Raw genomic sequence first — 19,244 nt, 5'->3', positions numbered from 1 at the left:
TCGGGTCTTTTGCGTCGATGCGCGGCCGGCAGCGGTCACTGCGGTGTGTGTGCGGTGTATGTACACCTCGGGCGGATGCACACCCGGCGGCACGGGGGTTTCGCGGGTTCCGCGCGGCGAAAAAGAGATAGAGGAGGCTCTTTGGCGAAGAATTCGTGGAAGCCCGAGAGAGTGGGAGAGCAAACAGCTGGGAAACAAAAGACACCGTCAGCACGAGAAACACGGCGGGCCATCGACTCGTGCAGAAAGCGCGATCGCATGCAGGCCGTCCTTGCCGCCAGGCAACTGCGTCTGAAAGAAAGGGTTGTTTAACCGGGGTGAGCGGTGAGGCAGCGAAGCCTCTTGTTTAGAGAAAAAGCATGAAGAAAGGGGCGCAGAATGTGGGCGTGGAGGTGAGTGCGGAAAGAACCGAAGAGAAATAGAGCACGGGAAATAAAGACGAGTAACTCGACGGGAGCGAAAGGCTTCGGCTCAATCTCGCCCGTATCCGCAACAGCTGTGCGCTTCGCCCAGGCCGAGTTGAGCGTTCTGTTCACATAAAACATCGACGAGTGTGGAGTTCTGTACAGACCTTCTAGTGCATCCACATATTGATATCTACATATATATATATGCATGTGCGTGAGTGAATTTATATCTTTATTTCTTTGAGCTCCTTTGGAAACACAACCGTTCAGCTTGAGACCGGAATGGGAAGGCCACACTAACAGGAATGCTCTCAAGATACAGAATCCAACCGCCTTCACATCCTATCGCCATCCACATAATAGAATATGTAAATATATAGATGTATATATATATATATGTGTGTATCTGTGGTTATATATGTAGTTAGATGTGCTCGCCACGCATCTCGTGGGGAATGTGTAAAATGTGCGATCTGGACCTATCCTCGATTTGTGTTTGACGAGGAAGACGGATGCGACAGGGCAGTGGTCTGTGGAAATTCCTCTCGTGTGTGGTGAATCGCAAACCCGTCAGAAAAGAGACTGCTGGACAGACACCTGCCACAGACAGCACTGTGGGCAAGAAGATAGGGAACTTTGCGGCGAAGTGGAGAAAAACAACGGGGTATATATGCCCACCCCTGGGAGAGGGAACGTGGCGTGGTCCTTGTGAAGAGACAGGTGGGAGGCGAGACTCGCCGATTTGCCCCACTCGCGAAGGTGAAATTCCAGAAAGAAGAGGAGGTGCTTTCTGGAAAGGAAGAAAACGTTTCAGAGTTTTCGAGACCCCTGGGCTGTGGCCTCGCTCTCGACAGAGCCCTCACACCAGGAAGCGCACAGACGGAAAAAAATTGAAACAGGAGGGTGCAAACTGCGGAAATTGAGTGGAAAAAAACCATGCAAAAAAAGCAGTCCAATCCCTCCTAGAGTGTCGCGGGCGACGTGGCAGGAACCTCAAACCATCGTTCCAGTCGCGCGTTCGCTTGGTTTTCCTTTCGTGTGTGCCTAAACCGGAGTCTTCGAGGCCTCCCCATCGGGCCCTCGACCCAATACCATCGGTCGCCGTCTCTTCTTCAGCCTCTCCCAAAAGCCGCCTGTCTCCTCCGACGCGTCCTTCCTCTTTGTTCCTGGTCCCCCTGGTCCTTCGCTGCTTCCCTTTCCCTCCGTCGCTGCTCTGCTCTCGCCGTTCGCTCTCTTCCTTTCGTCTCGCCCCTCTTCCCTCCCACCGCCTTCGCCATTCTCGTTCCCAGGGATCTCCTCGCGACTGGCCGTTGATGCCACACGACAGACAGAAGAAGAAGAAGAAGAAGAAGAAGAAGAAGAAGTGCAAGGAGGCGGTGGCGAGGAGACGACAGGAAGCAGTTCGGGGTAGCAAGCTCCGACTGCGGCGTCAAATTCACTCGCGAACGTCTCGTGTCTTCCCTGTGTGCACAGGCCTGCAAACAAACGAAGCAGGGGAAACCGAAAGTTGCTTTTCAACGAAGCAGGGGAAACCGAAAGTTGCTTTTCTTCTCCAGGAACACATCCCTAGCAGAGACCATCTCCGCAAACACCGCAGGACACAGAACCTTTCTTCGCGGTGTCAGAGCCACAGGCTGCTCCGCCCCAAAAAGAATCCGCGGTGCGGGTACGGTACAAAACGGCCCTTGCTGCGCTGTTTCGTTTTTGGCCTTAAACATCGAAACCTTCAAACTATGATTTAGTCAAAGAATCCGAAAAACATCCGCACGAGCATGCATATACAGATTCTTGTATGAACACTTCTATTACAGAGAGATGGGTGGCATCATAATGAGGTCAATACATAGGTACAGATATAGATGAATAGATCGATGGCACTATGCAGATGGATATGTGTGCAGTTTGATCCGTGGATGAGTCGGCACAGTGAGAGTTTACCGGAGATCTGGTCTTTTTTGTAGTGGAGGAAAGATCGGACATTTTGGAGAGTGACAGGCGAGACAAAGTTTTGCGTGACTGCGATGGTGTCGTCTTCCTCGTTGAGCACGCAGTGCCACCAACCTTGGGGAACGAAAATCACCTCGCCCTCACGAACAGAGCCCTCGATGGGGGCGACGCCTCCTGAAAAGGACGCACGAAAGCTCGTCGCCCGAATCCGAGGCACCCAGCAATCTCCACGGACGCGAAATCTCTTTCCCCCTTCTCGCCTCCTCTGTCCCTGGCTGACTCCTCTCGCGAGAGCCCGCATACACTCCCATAAAAACAGGTTCAACACACACATCTTCGCCTGGTCGGAAAGGCCGCAGACCCCCGTGTCGGCTGGTGCAAAGTGTTTCCTCCCTCCTTTTTCCGACCGTTTCCTTCTCGCTCTCTTCCCCCTCTGTCTGCCTCTTGTTCTCTCCTACCGGTGTAGGGGTAGCCTGGCGCATGGAGTGCGTCGAAGTAGTAGTTCATCAGCCACTCGACGAGGGAGACGGGCTGTGTGACTTCGCCGCCGTCTGGAGAAGGAAAGACGCCCGGCGGGCAAACGGTCGGAGGCAAAAGAATCCAGCGTTTGCATCCCTTGACCACGGCATTCCACGCACTCGTCTGATTCGGATCCACGTGCCACTTGGAACCGGACCGGCAGTTGCCCACGAGCATCCACCTGGAAAGGAGGAAAAGACAGAGAAGAAAGAAAGAACAGTGATGAAAGAAAGACGGAGAGAAGGAAACGTTGCGGCAGTGGAAAAGCGCATTCCCCCTTTGTGTCGTTGCGTCCTACAACGCGCGCATTGCCCTGAGGGGATCAGGAGAAGCTCGGAAGGCACTTCAATTCAAAGGGTCAAGAAAAACGCTCCTCTATCTGTATATGCGCAAAGTTTTGCTTCGCGTAGTGTCTAAAGACACACACATGTATAATCAGGGACCGTTAAACGCGCCACGCGCTGTGCCTTTTCAAGCATGGCGACAGAGCGAAGAAAAGAAGAAAACGACTTTGTCACCAGCGCCTCTGCCGTTCCATAGCCAATCTGTGCCTGCCTTTGAATCTGCATCTTTCTGATCCGAATAGGAGAGACACGCGACCCAGCCGTGCACCAGCCCGCCCACAGCAGAGCCGCGAAGAAAAGAGAGACTGAAGAGAAGCGACAGAACAAGAAAGGAAAAGACAAAAGACGAAAGGTGAAGGCCGGCGCACCTGAAATTCGGTCTGCGCTTTCCAAGGCAAGCAAACAGATCGCGCGAATCTGCAAAGTACGGAGGGACTTCGTAGTCCTCGGCCAGCGACCGCACGCAGTCATCGTCAAGTTGATTCAGCCCCATTTCGTCCCTCGAGGAAGCCAACGGGGCAGAAGAAGAAGAAGAAGCCAGGGCATCTCGAGTGGATTCAGCGAAGCGAGGATCGAAGATGAAGAGAGGCGCTTCGTCAAAGTTGGAGCCAGCGTACTGGTAGAAGGTCTCCAGGCGTATGTTGGATGCTGTAGCGAAAGCGAGGAGAAAAAGGGCGAGAGAGCAAAACACGCAAGGAGGAGGCTTGGTAGGGTGGACGAGCATGCGCAGAGCTGTCAAGGAACAATCGAGCAAAAGAATCTAAACGGAGGGAAAGGAATGCCGGGAGAAAAGCGGTGTACGAGAGAGGAGAGGCCAGAGGGAAGCACCGGATGGAAGGCGAGGAAGAGCGACGCCGGTCGAATGGGTAGGGGAACACTCAGGAACTCATGCTGTTGTCTATCTAGGCCACAAAGAAAAGGCGTGATTCATTATTCTTCTAAGGTTCAGAATTCTTTCAAAGCCTCACCGGCGCCAGCGTTGAAACGCACGTCGCCAAAATGCCGACGCAAGTACTTCTCGTTCCACTTCCCGAACGCAGGCCACCTTGACACCAAGTCTAAACAACCAAAACAAAAGAACAAGGCGCATGCATGTCAACAACGACGCTCACATATACATACATATATGTAGATAGACAGGTGGATATTTATAGGTAGATAGATAGGAAGTTAGATGCAGAAAAAGATAGGCGGATGCATGAATGGATATGGAGCGACGCAGTGGCAAATGTTCGTACAAAGATGTCTACGTATATGGAGATGGAACTGTATGAAATGCCTGTCGACTTGTGTAACATTGGCATGTACATATATGGATATACATGCATATAAATATATACATATATATACATGTAATTTCTGTATTTAAAATAGATACGCACACGCAATGATACACGAGAGAAGGTCTCGGATGTGTTTTTGGAGAGATCAGAAGAAACGCCTCGAAACGCTGACGGCAGATCGAGAGAGAACGATACACTGTCGAGAGAGAGAGTTCCCTTCGTTAAGCTTTTGTGACAAAGCAAAGAGAGAACAGCATCTGGCAATCAGAGAAGCTTCGTTGCCGATAGATGGAAGCATAAGTAGAGAGTCAGCGAGTCAGGAATCTGCAACATAAACCGCCGACCTCCCATTTTCACCCAGGAACGAACCTGTAATGACGACCGGTTTATTGGGTTTTTCGTAGCGCTCGACGAACTCCTCGACACTCAACTCGGAGGCGGGGACTCTCTCGAGAGTATCGTAGTTCCGGTAAAACCTAACACGAGGGGAAGGAAAAAGGGGAGAAGCCGAAACAGAAAAGAAGTTCCACACCACGCAGGTCTGCTCTGTTCAGCCAAACTTTTCTCGTCCGACAACGGGCGCCGGCATGTACATACAGCGCGGAGCACAGGAGAGCAGCGCAGCAACCGACGCCCAGAGATCAGGGGGAAAAGACTCCGGGAAAGATGAGCCTTTCTTCCTTGCAACAAGCCAGCATCCATAAATGGAGAGAAACGTAGGTAGGTAGGTAGATAGATAGATAGATATGAGGGTAGCAATATCTATGGGCGAGTCATGGCACACTGGATGGAGCAAACTTGATCTAAGTCAGTGGAACATTTGTCTGAGACGTGGCATGCCATCTACAGACGGCGAGTCGCGTGTTTACTCTCTCGACTTCCAGGATCCGTGGCGTTTCTTAGATCGAAGGAGAACCTTATCTATCGCGACAGGCGTCTCCACATGTAGACAGATCGAGGTCCAAATATCCATACAAACATATAAATATATAGATATGCATATCTATAAAAGCGTTTAGGCGCTGTGCTCATTAGAAGAAGTAAGTCAGAAGCTCCATCTCGTGATTGGGAAGCAACGAAAAGCCATCGCCATGGGAACTCTTCTTCTTCCATAGAATGTCCTCGGGGCGTGTCTGCGTCGAGAAATGCAACACTCACAAGCTGCTGACATCGACTGTCGCACAGAGCCACCGTTGAAAGAAAGTATCCGAGCAGACGCCCTGGAGAACGGGGAGAGGCGCTTCTCCTCTGGCGTTCCCTGCTTCCGAGCTGTCTAGACAGCTCATCTCCGGCGGGTCCTCCCCGGGCGAACCGGAGGCCGAGGAAGCATCGGTAGCATCAAAAGAGCCGGCGGCGCGCGGTGTTCTTTGGCGCGCGATTCTCTCGCGCTCTGCACGCAAGTAGGTGAGTTTCCACGTGCCCCGCCAGGTGAAGTCTGAAATGCCGCAGGTCGCGTCTTTCCTCTGCCGCTCTTCGCGTTCCTCGGCGAGGCCAGCAGTCGCACTGGCCTCGCCGCAACATCCTCGCTTCTCCACTGTCTCCACGCCCTTCTCGTCGGTGCGCTGATCTCTCGCAGCCGAGAGAGGAGAGGAAGCACAGGTAGAAGACTCTGGCGAAGAATCGGGTAAAGAGCGCGGGCTGCTCTGCTTCTTGAGCGGCGAGTTCGCGGATGGAAGAGGTGCGTCTGGTGTCTCTATCGGAGACACCCCGTTGTTCTGCGCTCCCAGGGCGCCTCTTGCCTCTGCGCAGCTGCCTGGAGGCTGAAGCCGAGAGAGGAGGAGCGACTGCCACAACTCTTCATCGAGGAGCGCTGCGAGGAGATATTTGGAGGCGCTGGAGAGAGAGAGGAGCGCAGAGAGAGGAGCGAACTCCGCGAGGGTGGAGAGGAAGACGAGGAGAGTCGCGTCGTCCAGAGCCGCCAGAGAGCCAAGTGAGGCAGAGCGTTCGACGACGCGCGAGGCGCCGGAAGAGACAAACAGGGCGTTGCCGGAGGGAAGAAGCTGAAGAGAAAAGGAAAAGAAAGGAAAAGACAGGGGAAAGGGCGGGAGACTGGGCGGCGAGGAGAGATTGGGCGGCGAGGAGAGACAAAAGGCGAGAAGATGTGGAGAGAGAGAGAGAGAAGAGCTGTGACGAGAGAGAGGGAAAGACGGGAAGAGAGAGAAAAGATGGGCAGAGAGAGAAAAGACGGAAAGAGAGAGAAAAGATGGGCAGAGAGAGAAAAGACGGAAAGAGAGAGAAAAGATGGGCAGAGAGAGAAAAGACGGAAAGAGAGAGAAAAGATGGGCAGAGAGAGAAAAGATGGGGAGAGAGAGTGCCGGGGCCGCAGGATGTAAGCGCAGAAAGAAAAAGAAGACAGAGAAGGGCGGCGTAGAGAGAAGGAAACGACAGTGGGGCGAAAGAGAAGTGAACGTAGGTGAGAGAGGAGCAATGAGAGAGGGAGAACTCGAACACAAAGAAAGAAAGGTAAAGACGCGGAGAAGGGGAAAAAGATAGACTCGGCAGCAGCGAAAAGAAGACAAGACAAAAGAAGGAAGGAGACGCAAAAAAGCACAAGGGTGTTTTAGAAAGACAAGGCATGCATGAGAGAAAACGGAAAACAAAGACGGGGAAAACCTACTCCAAGCGGATGCTTCGTCAAAATCAATCGCGGCTTCTTCTTCTTCAGGCTCTTCTTCCTTCGTGCTTCACAGGCGTCGCGCGCCGTCGACAGTCCCTCTGTTGCGTCCATCTTCTACGCAGCACGCAGAGATGGAGAATGAAAACTACGGATTTTAATCTTCGTATTTTAGGAGGGTGCTAATATATATATATATATGCGTGTCGGAAGTTCGGAAGAGAAGAATACGTTTAGGAAGGAGAACACCGAAAGAAAAAAAGAGATGGAAAAGAGCACGAGAGGAAATCGCGGCAATGCAATGCATGCATCACCGGATACCCACATATATAAATATGTGGTTTGAAGAAATCTAGGTTTGTGTCAGTTGCATAAATGTAGGTATCGAAGCTGAGTTTCTATTTAGATACGAAAGCACATCTATCTTTATAGACAGATGTCAATATGTTTTGTTCCATGACGGGGAAAACGCATGCACGAGCACGAACAGAGACGGGATGAAGTGAGCTCTACCCACGGTCGGGGTCTTCCTCAGTTCCTCTAGGAGAGATGAAACGAGATCCGAGGAGAGATTCTGAGACGCCTCATTTCCAACTTTTTTTTATGGGGGAGGCTTTTTGTGCACATCGCCCGGTCCCGTCAACGCATGCAGCGCTCGTCACATCGCACATCGCTGAAGGTTGAAAATGCGCATGCGGGAGAGCTTAAGGAAAAATAGGACCGACTCGGTCCGATTTTCCTCAATTTTCCATCGAAGATTGACGGGGAAGAGCGAAACAAAGGGGGGAAACGCCATGAAAACAGAGAGCACATGCGCGCGGAAAACGCCGCACAATGGCAGAGAGGGGAAGTCCATGTTTGACCACTGGAGCATGCGCCCAATTACAGACAAACCGAAGACCTTCAGAGGAAAAGGAGGAACGGAGAGGATGAAAGTGAAGACAGTGGAAGGGGAGATCGAGAAACATAGCGAGGAGAAGGAAGGAAATTTCAGAGATCGAGGTGTCTTTTTTGAGCGACAGTGGTAGACCGGGAGAAGGGTAGGATGGGCCGGTTACGCATTGATAGCGATATCAATGCGGAGGTTGCGAGGGGCGGTGAACTCCGGAAAGCTGCGCAGCGGAAAAGAGATAGAGAGATGTGGGTGTTCAGAGATAGCGAGAGATGGAGAGTAAGAGGGATATAGGAGGGCGACAGAGGAATGAATGGAGGGAGCCGAGCCTCCCCGCAGTCCAGAGCATTTTGAGGCGGTGTATCTGTGTTCTACCGTCGATGGCTGTTGACAGTGGCATGCGTGGTCATCACGACATCTACAGCGTGAGTGCTGCTTGTAACCCGTCTGTGTGATGGAAAAGCGGATCAAGAAAAGTGTGGCTCCTCAAAAACGGGCACGGTAGAAGTTTCTCCTCTGTAGCGAATGGATGACTGGAGTGGAGAACACACACTTCATCGCTTGGGGCGAGCACAGGCAGGTGGGTTGTGCCCTGTATTCTACGTGATGTAAGGGGAGGCAGAGGGTTTTGGAGTTGGCCTGGCTAACCGGCGTCCGATGACAGCTTGACTCTTGCTGGAAATTAATGCAAGACGCATGCGCATATGCACAGATCAGTACATCTGCGCACGTTTGTCGGGTTTTCTGATTGATTCTGTTTTGCGTAGTGCACGATGGAAAAGCATGCACTTTGTACGAGGTGTGGGTACTCAGTCTTGGTTCGGCCACTGGAGAAGACTGCGCGAAAGAGAGGCAAAACCTGTCGTGTATTCCTTCAAAAGAAACGGCTGGCGGGCTCCAGAGACTGAAGCCGCGAGGATGCTAACAAGTAAAAACAGATGCTCTCTTTTCGACAAGCAAACGTCCAGGTGCAGTCTTTTTAAGAAAGGGTTCGCGGAAGCAAAGCCAAGTGGGTACTGACCACATGAACATGGAGCATTGGCGGTGCCGTCGAACTCCCGAGAGCTCTATGTGGTTCTCTCAGGATCACGCGAACATGGCGAAGAAACTCTGGACATCGGGGAAACAGGAAAACAGTCAAGCGTGTCTCTCAAAAACCTTGCAGTTTTGTAAAGGATCGGGTTGTAGCTGCACTCACACCGTACTGCAGATGGTTTCTCTGGACAGCTTCCGTCGGCATGTTGCGAGGGAAACATTTGGAAGATGTTCGACACGAGAGGAGGTCGGCATCGATACCCACGTTCCCCCATCTCCGACACATCACTCACTCTCCAGCGTGCTGTGGTCACAGAAAAAGTCTTCATCCCCGGTTTCACGCGCCGTTCACTCGTGGCAACGTCTTTGTCAGGAAAAGAGAGTCCGTACCCACTCAGTGCAGAACTGTGCTTCGTCTAAAGAACTGGTTAATAAAATCACATGCAGCCTTTCTTGTGAGTAGGTGTGTCCCGGGACAGTAGAATCATAATGGAAAGCACTACGTGGACTTCCCACGATTCGAAGGTTGCGGCTGATCGGCCTCGCGAACTGCTCCACTGTCTGGTTTTTCGTTGCCCGAGCTCTTCAGCCATACGCAGGGGAATAACTGGTTCTGTTTCAACCAGTTACAATGACGAATTGATCTAAAAACAACCGGGACCGTACTTCTGTCCCCATAGTCGTCTGACAAAAAACTGCCACCTTTTGGCCGCAGGTCACCGTGTAATGTTTCATTTTTACCCATGGTGGTGGTGGGTTTGCATCCCACATGGCTTTTAAGATCTCTCGGAAGAATCTCGCTGAAGACCTCTCAGCTAAGACAAAAAAGGATGACTTCGAAAGCAGCGTACCGTCTGTTTGTCACACTTTGGCTTTTCACGACCAGCAAGACAGAAACGTGTCTGTCGTACCCTCATGCATTGCTGATTTGACGATTTTCACTTTTTGGCAAGTCTGTCCCTTCTGTCTTGCAGCGGAAAACATATTCGGTTCTGCGATGCTTCATTGGGTTTTCTAATTATGAATCATGCTGGTCTTGCCAGTTCGCGATATGTCCAGCAGTCTCCCGAAAGACCGAGCCTAGTTTGCTGGGGCGTTCTTCTCGGTATCTTTGCACGTGTCTAGCGTTGTCTTTCCGTCATTTCTACAGGCCCATATGTGAGCAGGAATGGGCGCAGGCTGCGCGAGAATTTCACCGAGATTCTATAAACCAAGTTTGTGTGTAACCACTCACTGTCCATTTCGGTCCTTCGCACCTGTGAGACCGAGTTCAAGACCGAAACGCCGTCCGTTGGCCGAGGAGTTGCTTCCATTTTCCCTCTTCAAAGTCAGCAGGAATGGGAATTTCTCGATCTTTTCAGCAGCATTGCCTTACTGTGTTTCTGCTGGTCAGCGGAATGCCTGCCTTCTCTCCCACATCTAACTGTTTTTCCGTCGCCGCTTTGCCAGCAGCTGTCGCTGTTCGTGACTCGACCGTCCCTCGTGCCCGTCCTTCTCCTCATGGCGACAGCCGAGCGATGCAACGATGTTCAGGGAACGCGTCTAACGACGGAGTCGCCTCTTCCCCGGTGCCGTGCCAGCACGGTGAGGCAGAGGGAAAACGGGAGGATCGGCGGAGCGCTGAGTCAGAAAAGCCTCTGATGGTGGACGCAGACCACACCAGAACCGCTAACTCTCAAGGAAAACCTTGTCTGTGTTTGTGCTCGGAGAATCAGTTCCACCGACCCCCTCCTGGCTGTTCCACAAAGAAAGCAAACGGGATGCAAGTTGAGCAAAAACCCTGCGGTTCCCACGCCTCTCTGCGTCGGCTTCCTGACAGTGAGGCTGGAGCAAAAGACGTTGCTGCGGGGGACCGTCTCCGACAAACAGGCCAAAATGACAAAGAGGCAGCAAAACGGAGCACCGACACTCCTGCCCCACAACAAGGCTCAGCACGAGAAGGTCGGCGGTCGCATCTGCAGCACGTAAAGCAGGCAGAACATGCAGTGGTCTATGTTCCCGTTGCAAACGTGTTTCCGTTGTTCGTGACGCCTGCACAGCGGTGGAGTTCCGAACGCCTCGCTGCACTGGTGGGAGGAGGATCCCTCTTCGCGTTCAATGGCTTCGAACCTCTTTACTGACTGTGGCACTCTTGACCTGGCGCATTCGACGCCAGTTGAGAAACGTTTCCCGTCTGCTCTGAGCCGTAAGGTTTCCACCTGTACAGTTGCGTGTGGACGTGACGCAAGTCTCCGCGAGGCCGTGGACAACGCTTTCAGTGAAACGCGAAGCGGGCAGAGTTGAGATGATAACTATTGTGGGGAAGTATAACCAATTGAACACCATGTATTCATATAAAAAGGTAATCAGGGTAAAGATTATCGAATATAACGGTATGCTCCTGAATGTCCCGGCAAAGACAGCGTAACCACGAAAAAGGCAGCGCATTTCTCCCGTTCTTCCTTGATGCCAGCATGCCGTGCTCTGCGGTCATTGCAGTTTTTCGACAGCGCCACATCCCTTGGATTGCGCTACAATACTTTACTCAGCTGATGGCTGAAGATTAGCTTCCATAGGTCCCCACTTTCCCTTGACACATCGACGCCACCCGATAATGCCACACGGAATTCAGTGAGCCTAGACGCTCGGCAGCACGTGGACAGAGGCTAGCTACGTGGAGCCTGAAAAAGTAACAATCCATACAGTTGCCACAGGACGTGCTTCGAAGCGCAGCCGTGCCTGTCAGTGAACCGCGCGTCTCTCGTCATGTGGTGATGAACACGGCGGGTGCTGGGCAATTTTTTTCTCGTGGAAAGGGTCGTAATTCCCGTCCGGTAACCAGGGGGAGTCGCCCCTCGGCACCGGTGGCCCCAATTAAACTGGTCTCGCGGGTCATACCTAATCATTTCCGGAACTCACGTTTCCCGGTCGACCAGTCCTGACGAGCGCATTGTTCGCGCGAACCATGTGACGACGCTCAACACTTACGAAGGGTCAAAACTCTATTCATGTACTCGAGATTGTCCACAGAAAAAGATGGCAACAAAGCCCGAAAACTTGCGCACTGAGCTGTCGCCGAAGACTGTTCCGCTTCTTGACCACGCTGTACCGGCTAAAACACCGCATGATTTGTTCACGACAAAGGGTCCTTCCTGGGAAGTCCTCCAACGCAGAAAGGACACACGATTCCGCCTGGCACAGAAGCGACGCTTCGACGTCTCGCTCTCTGCACACTGTCGCGCTGCGTCGTCGTCAGACACCGCTTCGGGATCTCGGGAGGCAGTCTCGTTATTGGCGCGTGGTGTTCTTGCCACGAACTAATTGCCAACGGGTTTTCGCAAGAGACAGATGGAGAGAGACCGCGGAAATCTGGTCCGGTTGTCATCTCTTCACTTGCTTTTGATTTCGAACGAACGAAACGCGCGCATGTCACGCGCAGCGACGCTTCGCAGCCAAACAAACTGCCACAGCTGGCGGCATCGCGTTCGACAGCGTGTGCCGTTTCGCAGTTCAAGCACGGCTGCTCATTCCTCTCTCTCCTTTTCCCTGGCATCCTGGACGGGTCTCTTCTTTAAAATCCAATCCTTGAGTCAAACACCTACACTTTCGCTTTTTCTCGATGAACTAAAGACCTTTCGCGTCGTTCTGGTACCCCCCACAAACGCGGTGAGCTGTCGGTCACACTGCATGTACACTTGGCGATGGGAAACGCGGATCTAACCGAGAAACAAACTTTTCCTGTGTTTCCTTCTCTCCTTTTTTCTTCTTTCCCTTTCACTGTTTCTGTCGCTTACCATCTGTAACCTGACTTCACAGTCGCCTTCCTCCCGGAACCCCCAGTTTTCGTCCCCGCGCACATGTCCACGTCGCCGTGGACCGCCCGCGCCAAGTGTTTTCTCACTGCAGATTCTGCAGCCTAAAAGTCGGTTTTCTCTCTCTTTCGTTTTTCCAAAATTCAAGCTCTTCCTTCTCCGTTTTTCGCTCGTCTCCGTGCTTCTCTCTCCTCGCTCCGCTTTTGTCGCCCTCTCTGTTCCGCGAGGCTGGCGCGCCCAGCCTCCCGGCCCGCCCGCAGGCTGTGTGCACCGGACGTCGCAGACCACGGGTTCTCCTCCTCCCTCTCCCTCACTTCTAAAGGATGAACGATTCCGGGACACAGATGCGTGCGTCTTCTTCGCGTGGACGCAAAGATGCGCCGAAGAGCGACAGACGCGGAGGCCGGGGGGGCCGGGGAGGGCGAGGAGCGCTGAGAGGCTCGTCGCGCGGGCCTCGCGGGCGCTCTGTCGAGTCAACAAAGGATCGCTTTTCTGGAGCTTTCCGGCCTCGAGGGGGACGAGGGGGGTCGCGAGGGAGATCGGCGCACGCAGCTGGCTTCACGCGCGGCGCGTCGAGGTCACCACCGTCTGCACTTTCCACCAGCGACAGAGGCTTCAACGGCCGCTCTCCACGGGGAGGCCGAGGGACTCGAGGAGGAAAACAGTTTGAGAGAGGTAGAGGAAGAGGTGGGTTCCGAGGGCGAGGAGGAGCGGCTGGTCGGGAGAGGTCGAGAGACGATGCCTCCAAGCCAAGGGCCGATCGGGAAGAAAAAGCCGGGAGTGTACGCACTGCAGAGGGGGAGACCGAGAGCGACGCTGAGGCCGAGTACGAGAAAGGGAGCATTCTGGCGCTTCTCAGCGGCCAGGACGGAGAACCAAGGCATCAAAGAGAAAAGACACCCCATCTGCACGAGGGAGGACGCAGGAAAAAGGGATGGCACGAGAGTGCTGAAGCCGGCAGTCGTCCAGTGGGGAGCGGGGAGGCCGACGAGGGCAAGCAGTTGAAGAAAAAGAGAAAACGGGACGGGGACGCAAGCACCTCGGTGGCGCGTGGGGCCGGGAAAGGAGAAGAGAAGGGAGAAGAGAAGGAAAGGAGCAAGAAGAAAGAGAAGAAGGGGAAAGGACTTTCTTCTGTCAGCGGCATTTTCGCGGCGACAGGCGACTCCAAGGCGGGCGCAGAAGCCGACTCAGGTCTCAGTCGCCTGACCGCGCTCTTCTCAGGCTCTGCGCTGGCTTCGTCAAACGAGAAACACAGCCGAAACGAAACGGACGCCGCCGTGTCCAGCGCGCCAGCGTCCCTCGCTGAGGCCTCATCGTCTTCGTTCCATTCGGAAGTGGCGAACCCGGCTGATTCGAAGGCCGACCGAAAGAAGAGAGGTAGGAGAACCAGGGGACAGGGGGCGGCAGCTGTCGCGCAAAAAAGAGAAACCGAGAGTGCCGGGGTCTCCGTCTGTCCTGAGACGCGCGCGAGGAAGTGTCTACTCTACGGTTCCTGAGAGAGAAGGAAGAGCAGAGACAGATACTGAGGAAGAGAGAGGGAATGCGTTTCTTGGCGTTCCGTGTGTGGGGAAACGGAAAGACGCGGTGGGTAGCCAGAGGCACAGAGTCTCCTTGTCGCTCTCACTTCTCTCCTGTTCTCTCCTCTCTCTCTCTTTCTCGTTTTGTCTCCTCTTGGTTCTTCCGTTCTCCTTCCTTACGTATCTTTTTCTTCTCCGCCATCTTCTTTCTGAGTCTCGTTGCCGCTCCGTGCGCCTCCCGTCTTCTCCCCGCCTCGCCTCTGAAGGATGCCTCTCTTTTTGCTCCGGTGCGTTGCAGGAGACGCGTTGCAGAGTGCAGTTAAGAAGGCGAGAGCAGTCGCGGCTCGCCACCGGAGAGAGGCGATGGAGAAGAGGTCCTCGTCAGAGGAAGGGGAGGAAGCGGGCGAAGAGCCCAGCAAGAAAAGGCGTGCGAAGAAAGGAGAAGAATCTCGAGACGAGGGCGAGTCCTCAGTGTCGAAGCTGCAAGAAGAGGAAGGAGAGAGAGAGGAGTCATCAGCGGAGGACGACGAAGACTCGGGGGCTGGCGAAGCTGAGGCAGGATGGAGAGAGACCGACAAAGAGAAAGAGCGTCGAACTGTCTTCGTCGGGAACCTTCCTCTCTCCGGGTGGAAACCTCCTGCGCTGTATAAACACCTGGGAATTGGGAGAAAGGACGTAGAATCGGTAAGAGAAGCCGAATCGCGCGTTTTTCCGAAAGTCATTCTCTACAGCGAGGCAGACGCAGCCAGATATGGCCCACACAACCGCGACTCTCCAACAGCGCTTCGTCTCGACACCCCACCGAGCAGCTTCTCTTGACTGTTTTTCTTTGCCTCCGCAGATTCGTCTTCGCTCCATTCCGGTTCACCCCAAATTCAACAAGTGCCGTCTGGGGGGCATCGTTCAAGGCCAGTTCACAGTGAGGCGTTTCGTCCGTTTCGATGGCCGCGGCTTTCTTCCCAAAGTTTCTCCTGTCATACGCGTCCCTGTCTAGCCTTCCACCCTTCGTCTCTCTCGTTTTCCCCCCTTCCATATACAGATCTAGGTGCTTGTGTGTTCTTTCGTATACGTAGATATATTTATATACATGTACATATATATATATATATATCACACTTGTGTGGATGTGTATCACGCGTGTGTGGATGTGTATCACGCGTGTATGTATGTGTATCACACGTGTATGTATGTGTATGTGGGGGTCTCCTCCCCAGAGAAGGGTGTTGCTAGAAACTGCCGAGCTCTCTGTGCGGCTTTGTCAACCCACGGAGTGTGCTCCTCGGTGGAACAGCGCAGAATCGTTCGTGGGTCAATAAGGCGAGGTTTTTTCTCGAAATGTATGCACACATTCCGACTCTCTGGGGGCGCGCTCTGCTTTAACAGGATCTGAAGGATTTCCAGAACGCGTACATCGTGCTAAAAGACAGGAAACTGGTCCGCGCGGTCCTTCAGCACGACGTAAGAGGCTGTTGGGTCGCTGGGGAAAATGGGAACTGCGCGAAAAGGAAGAGAGATGAAGGAGGGGAACAAAAGGGGAAATAAGCTTTAGGGCGGACAAGAAGGAGAGATGGAACAGTTTGTTCACGGCCGGGAAGAGCCTTTTTCGGCAGCCAAGTGACAGAAATATCAGAAGACGGACGGGGAGAAGTCGAGACGGAGGAGAGGAGAGAAGAACAGGGAGAAGGAAAACAAGAAGGGAAAAGGAGAAGAAAGAGCAGAGAGCGTTATGGGTGAGGAGAGCAGACAGAGAGATACTGGATTGAGACTGCGTTGCGCCATCCGGCAGAAACTGGAAAGTTGCCCTTGCGTGGCATGGAGATAACTCTGAAGTCTTTTTGAATCCGCTGTCTGAAAGCAAGCGGAAGAAAAGTAAGAGACAAGGTGTGCACACAGCGCTGTGCGACAGTGCATCTCATCCGAGTCAGAGCCGTGTGTGGTAGGAAGAGGCCGGGAAAAGCTGGAACACGGATATTTCGTGTTTCCACTTTCTCTGTCCCTGTTCACTTGTTTGTGCCCGTACACAGGGTTCGACTTTCCAAGATAGGCGCCTGCGCGTGGATGAGGCGGGCGAGCGGGGACAAAATGTCTTCAGCCGTTTCGACAGGAAAAAAACAGTTTTCGTCGGGAACCTTCCTGCTCGTTGTTCCGAGGAAGACCTGCGAAAGGCGCTCGAATGCAACGGAGCAGTCAAGGGTGAGTCAGGCGCACGTGTCTCTCTCCTTTTCATTCAAGGGCCCTTTTCTCGAAGAAACGTTGTCCGGTGTTGTTCTTTGCGTCGCACTGTGCATTCCTCTGAGAAGATGCGACGCAACGCGTTTCTCCCCGTGGCAGTCAAAATCGCTCCCGCCTCCTCTAGCTTTACGCATGTACATATAAACTGTAGGCTATAACGCTTCAGCCCCGCGCCGCCTTCCTTGTGTGGCGGGAGCACATCTGGGTGGGGACCGCCTGCGGCGAGCAAACAGGCTCTGAGTCTTCCGAGGGTCGCCGAGGAACTGGGCACCGCAGAGAGCGCCTGCATCTCCGAGGCAGCGTGTGCGCGGATTCGGGCTCCCTGGCAGCGCGCGCGTCCTGTCTCCCAGTCTCTTGTCGATGTCGTTGACGCTCTCAACTCCCTTTTTCGGAGTTTTTTCCGCGCCGTGTTTCCCAGCCGTTCGCATCATTCGAGACAAAGTGACGACGGAGTCAAAGGGGTTCGGCTTCGTCTGCTTCGAGGACCGCGTGTCGGCTGCGCGGGCCGTTCTCGCCAGCAACGGTGTCGCGAGTCTTCAAGTAAGAAACCAAAGTGCGGCACAACTGCCGCCTGCTCTCGCCCACAACAGACCAACACACTCGTAAACCCTCTCCCGAAACTATATATATATATATATATATATATTTGCAGGTGGTGGATATGCATATATAGGTAGATATATATATGGATATATATGGATATCTATAGAGAGAGATGTAGATGTATTCGGTAAAATGAGAGATTTCGGTCCTGCGTTATATACGCATGGGGCCTTTTGTAGGTGTTAACCTCCTACAGGCCCTCTATACCGCTGTGCACATGTCTCCCCGTTGTCTTTTCCCCGAAGAGGAATCCCAGCGAATTCGAGAGTGAGCGCATGCGTCGGGTTTCGCCGCTGCATGCAACGCGTCAGGTCCTCTTTTCGTTTGCAGGGCCGTGCTCTTCGAGTGACGCGTGCACTAGACGAGGTGACATCAAAAATGGAAGATGCGAAGCGCCGTCACGAGAAAGAAAGTGAGATCTCTTACTTTGTCTCGTGCTCGTCCCGCATTTTTCTCTTTCTCTTTCACCGGCTGTCTCACGTGATCTCGAGAATTCTTCCTCTCTCTCGTTTCCCGCCAGTGCTCAAGTCTCTTGTGGGTTTTTTCCCAAGTTCTCGGCGGTTGCCGGCGCTGAGGGTTGCAAAGCTTTTTCACACGTTCTGCGCCCTCAGCTCCGTTCGTCTCCTTTTCCTCTCCGTCTTGGTCTTGCCGTTTGCGATCGGTTGCCGCGGCTTCTCCGTTTCCCGTTCTCTTTGTCGCATCTCGCGCGTCCTTTTGTCGCCAGTGTAAAGCTGCGCACGCGGCCGTCATGTAGTTCGTGTAGGTCGAGGGAAACGGTTCTTTGAGAAACAAACTTCTCTCCAGAAATCTTCAAAACCTGTCTTTTTGGGACCTGACGACCGTCCGGTTCGTCTCTCGAGTCCTTTGTGTTTTCCGCCTCCCCTTGTTAACTTTCTTTTTCGCTCTTCTCTTTTGCGGAAAAACGCTTGCAGAGAAACGCGCTCGGCGAGGAGGCGTCGGCCGAGGGGTCTCCCCGGCGGTGCGAAGGATGATGCAGAAGAAAGTAGGTCGAGACGACTTTGCTTTCTAAAATGTAAAGCTTTTTTAAAAGCTTGACCCTTCAATTTTTTAGACAGATGTTCGTTTTGGATGACGCGAACGTGGCTTCGACCAAGCATCCTTCTCAGAAGTTCGTTCCTAGGTTTTACGTCTTTCCCCCTGGTGGTCCAGTGCGAGCAAACAGCCATGGTTTGCTGGCGTCGCTTTCGGTTTCCTGCGTCTTCTTCTCGTCCCTGGAGACGCCCCCTCATCTCTGCTGGTGGGCTCATTGTCGACTTTCGTCTGTGTTCCGTTCCTTTTTCTTCAACAGCAACGCAAGATCGCAAAGCGCTACGAGAACCGCGGGTACACGAAAAGTTGAGCGTCTCCGGGCAATGTCTATCTTCCAGAGGGGAATAAATGGCGAGAGTTGTCTGTAGGGATGCACTCTTTGCCGCGGGGTACGAGGAGAGACGCGCGTCACCACAGTATTGTCCCTCTGTGGGGGGTTCTCTCTTGTCTGCGATGTGTCTTCGGCGCCGGCGTCTCATTCCTCTCCAGTGTTGCTTCTTTTAAGGCCAGCTTCTGCTTTCCCAAGTACTTCTGGGTGTGTTTGGTCGGAGCTATGCTCCCCAGTGAGTTCGTTGGCTGATTATTCGCTGTCTTCTGCGCTCTCCTATCCCGTTTTTCCGCTTGTCGACTTTTGCAGTTTCCCTCCTCTGCCCGCTTTGTTCTGCGCTTTTTGCGGCTTGGTTGCTGTGTGTTTCTCTGGTGTCTTGTGTCCATTTGGTTTCCGTCGTCGCTTCCTGTCTCCGGCTACCAATCAGTTTCCGGAAACCGTGTGAAAACGAGAACGCTTCAATTGCTGCTGCTCGAGCGTGTAAGAATTCATCGGCACATTCACCATTTCTGCCGTGGACGGCGTTCTTCCGTTCGGGAATGGCGAAGGCCACAGGCAGTGCTAGCGGCACTTCCCCACGAGGAGAGCAAGGACGGCTCTCTGCTGTTTGCATGCGCTTCCTGCATTTTCTTCCACTTTCTTTTCCGCTTCCACTGTGCTGCTTGAACCCGCGACTCCTTCT

The 19,244-nt window shown here is 53.3% G+C and overlaps 2 protein-coding genes across 2 annotated transcripts; one reads left to right on the top strand and one right to left on the bottom strand.

The window, feature by feature from the left end:
* Nucleotides 1-1,451: 1,451 nt before the first annotated feature.
* NCLIV_028900 (SJCHGC02811 protein, related) lies at nucleotides 1,452-7,228 on the bottom strand (the record flags this gene model as incomplete). The annotated part of the gene is made up of 8 exons (XM_003883085.1): nucleotides 1,452-1,882; nucleotides 2,346-2,528; nucleotides 2,813-3,054; nucleotides 3,586-3,865; nucleotides 4,186-4,275; nucleotides 4,870-4,976; nucleotides 5,659-6,500; nucleotides 7,118-7,228. The coding sequence occupies 8 exons, from the start codon at nucleotides 7,226-7,228 to the stop codon at nucleotides 1,452-1,454; spliced, it is 2,286 nt and encodes a 761-aa protein (XP_003883134.1).
* Nucleotides 7,229-13,155: 5,927 nt separating this feature from the next.
* NCLIV_028890 (hypothetical protein) lies at nucleotides 13,156-18,214 on the top strand (the record flags this gene model as incomplete). The annotated part of the gene is made up of 8 exons (XM_003883084.1): nucleotides 13,156-14,209; nucleotides 14,648-15,033; nucleotides 15,191-15,268; nucleotides 15,733-15,807; nucleotides 16,374-16,542; nucleotides 17,000-17,121; nucleotides 17,515-17,596; nucleotides 18,117-18,214. 8 exons carry the CDS (start codon nucleotides 13,156-13,158, stop codon nucleotides 18,212-18,214), a joined length of 2,064 nt encoding a protein of 687 aa, XP_003883133.1.
* Nucleotides 18,215-19,244: the final 1,030 nt, after the last annotated feature.

The sequence above is a fragment of the Neospora caninum genome, chromosome VIIb, assembly GCF_000208865.1.
Source record: "Neospora caninum Liverpool complete genome, chromosome VIIb".
Classification (NCBI taxonomy): Eukaryota; Apicomplexa; class Conoidasida; order Eucoccidiorida; family Sarcocystidae; genus Neospora; species Neospora caninum.
The sequence above is the reverse complement of the archived record's forward strand: the minus strand, read 5'-3'. Positions and strand labels throughout refer to the sequence as shown.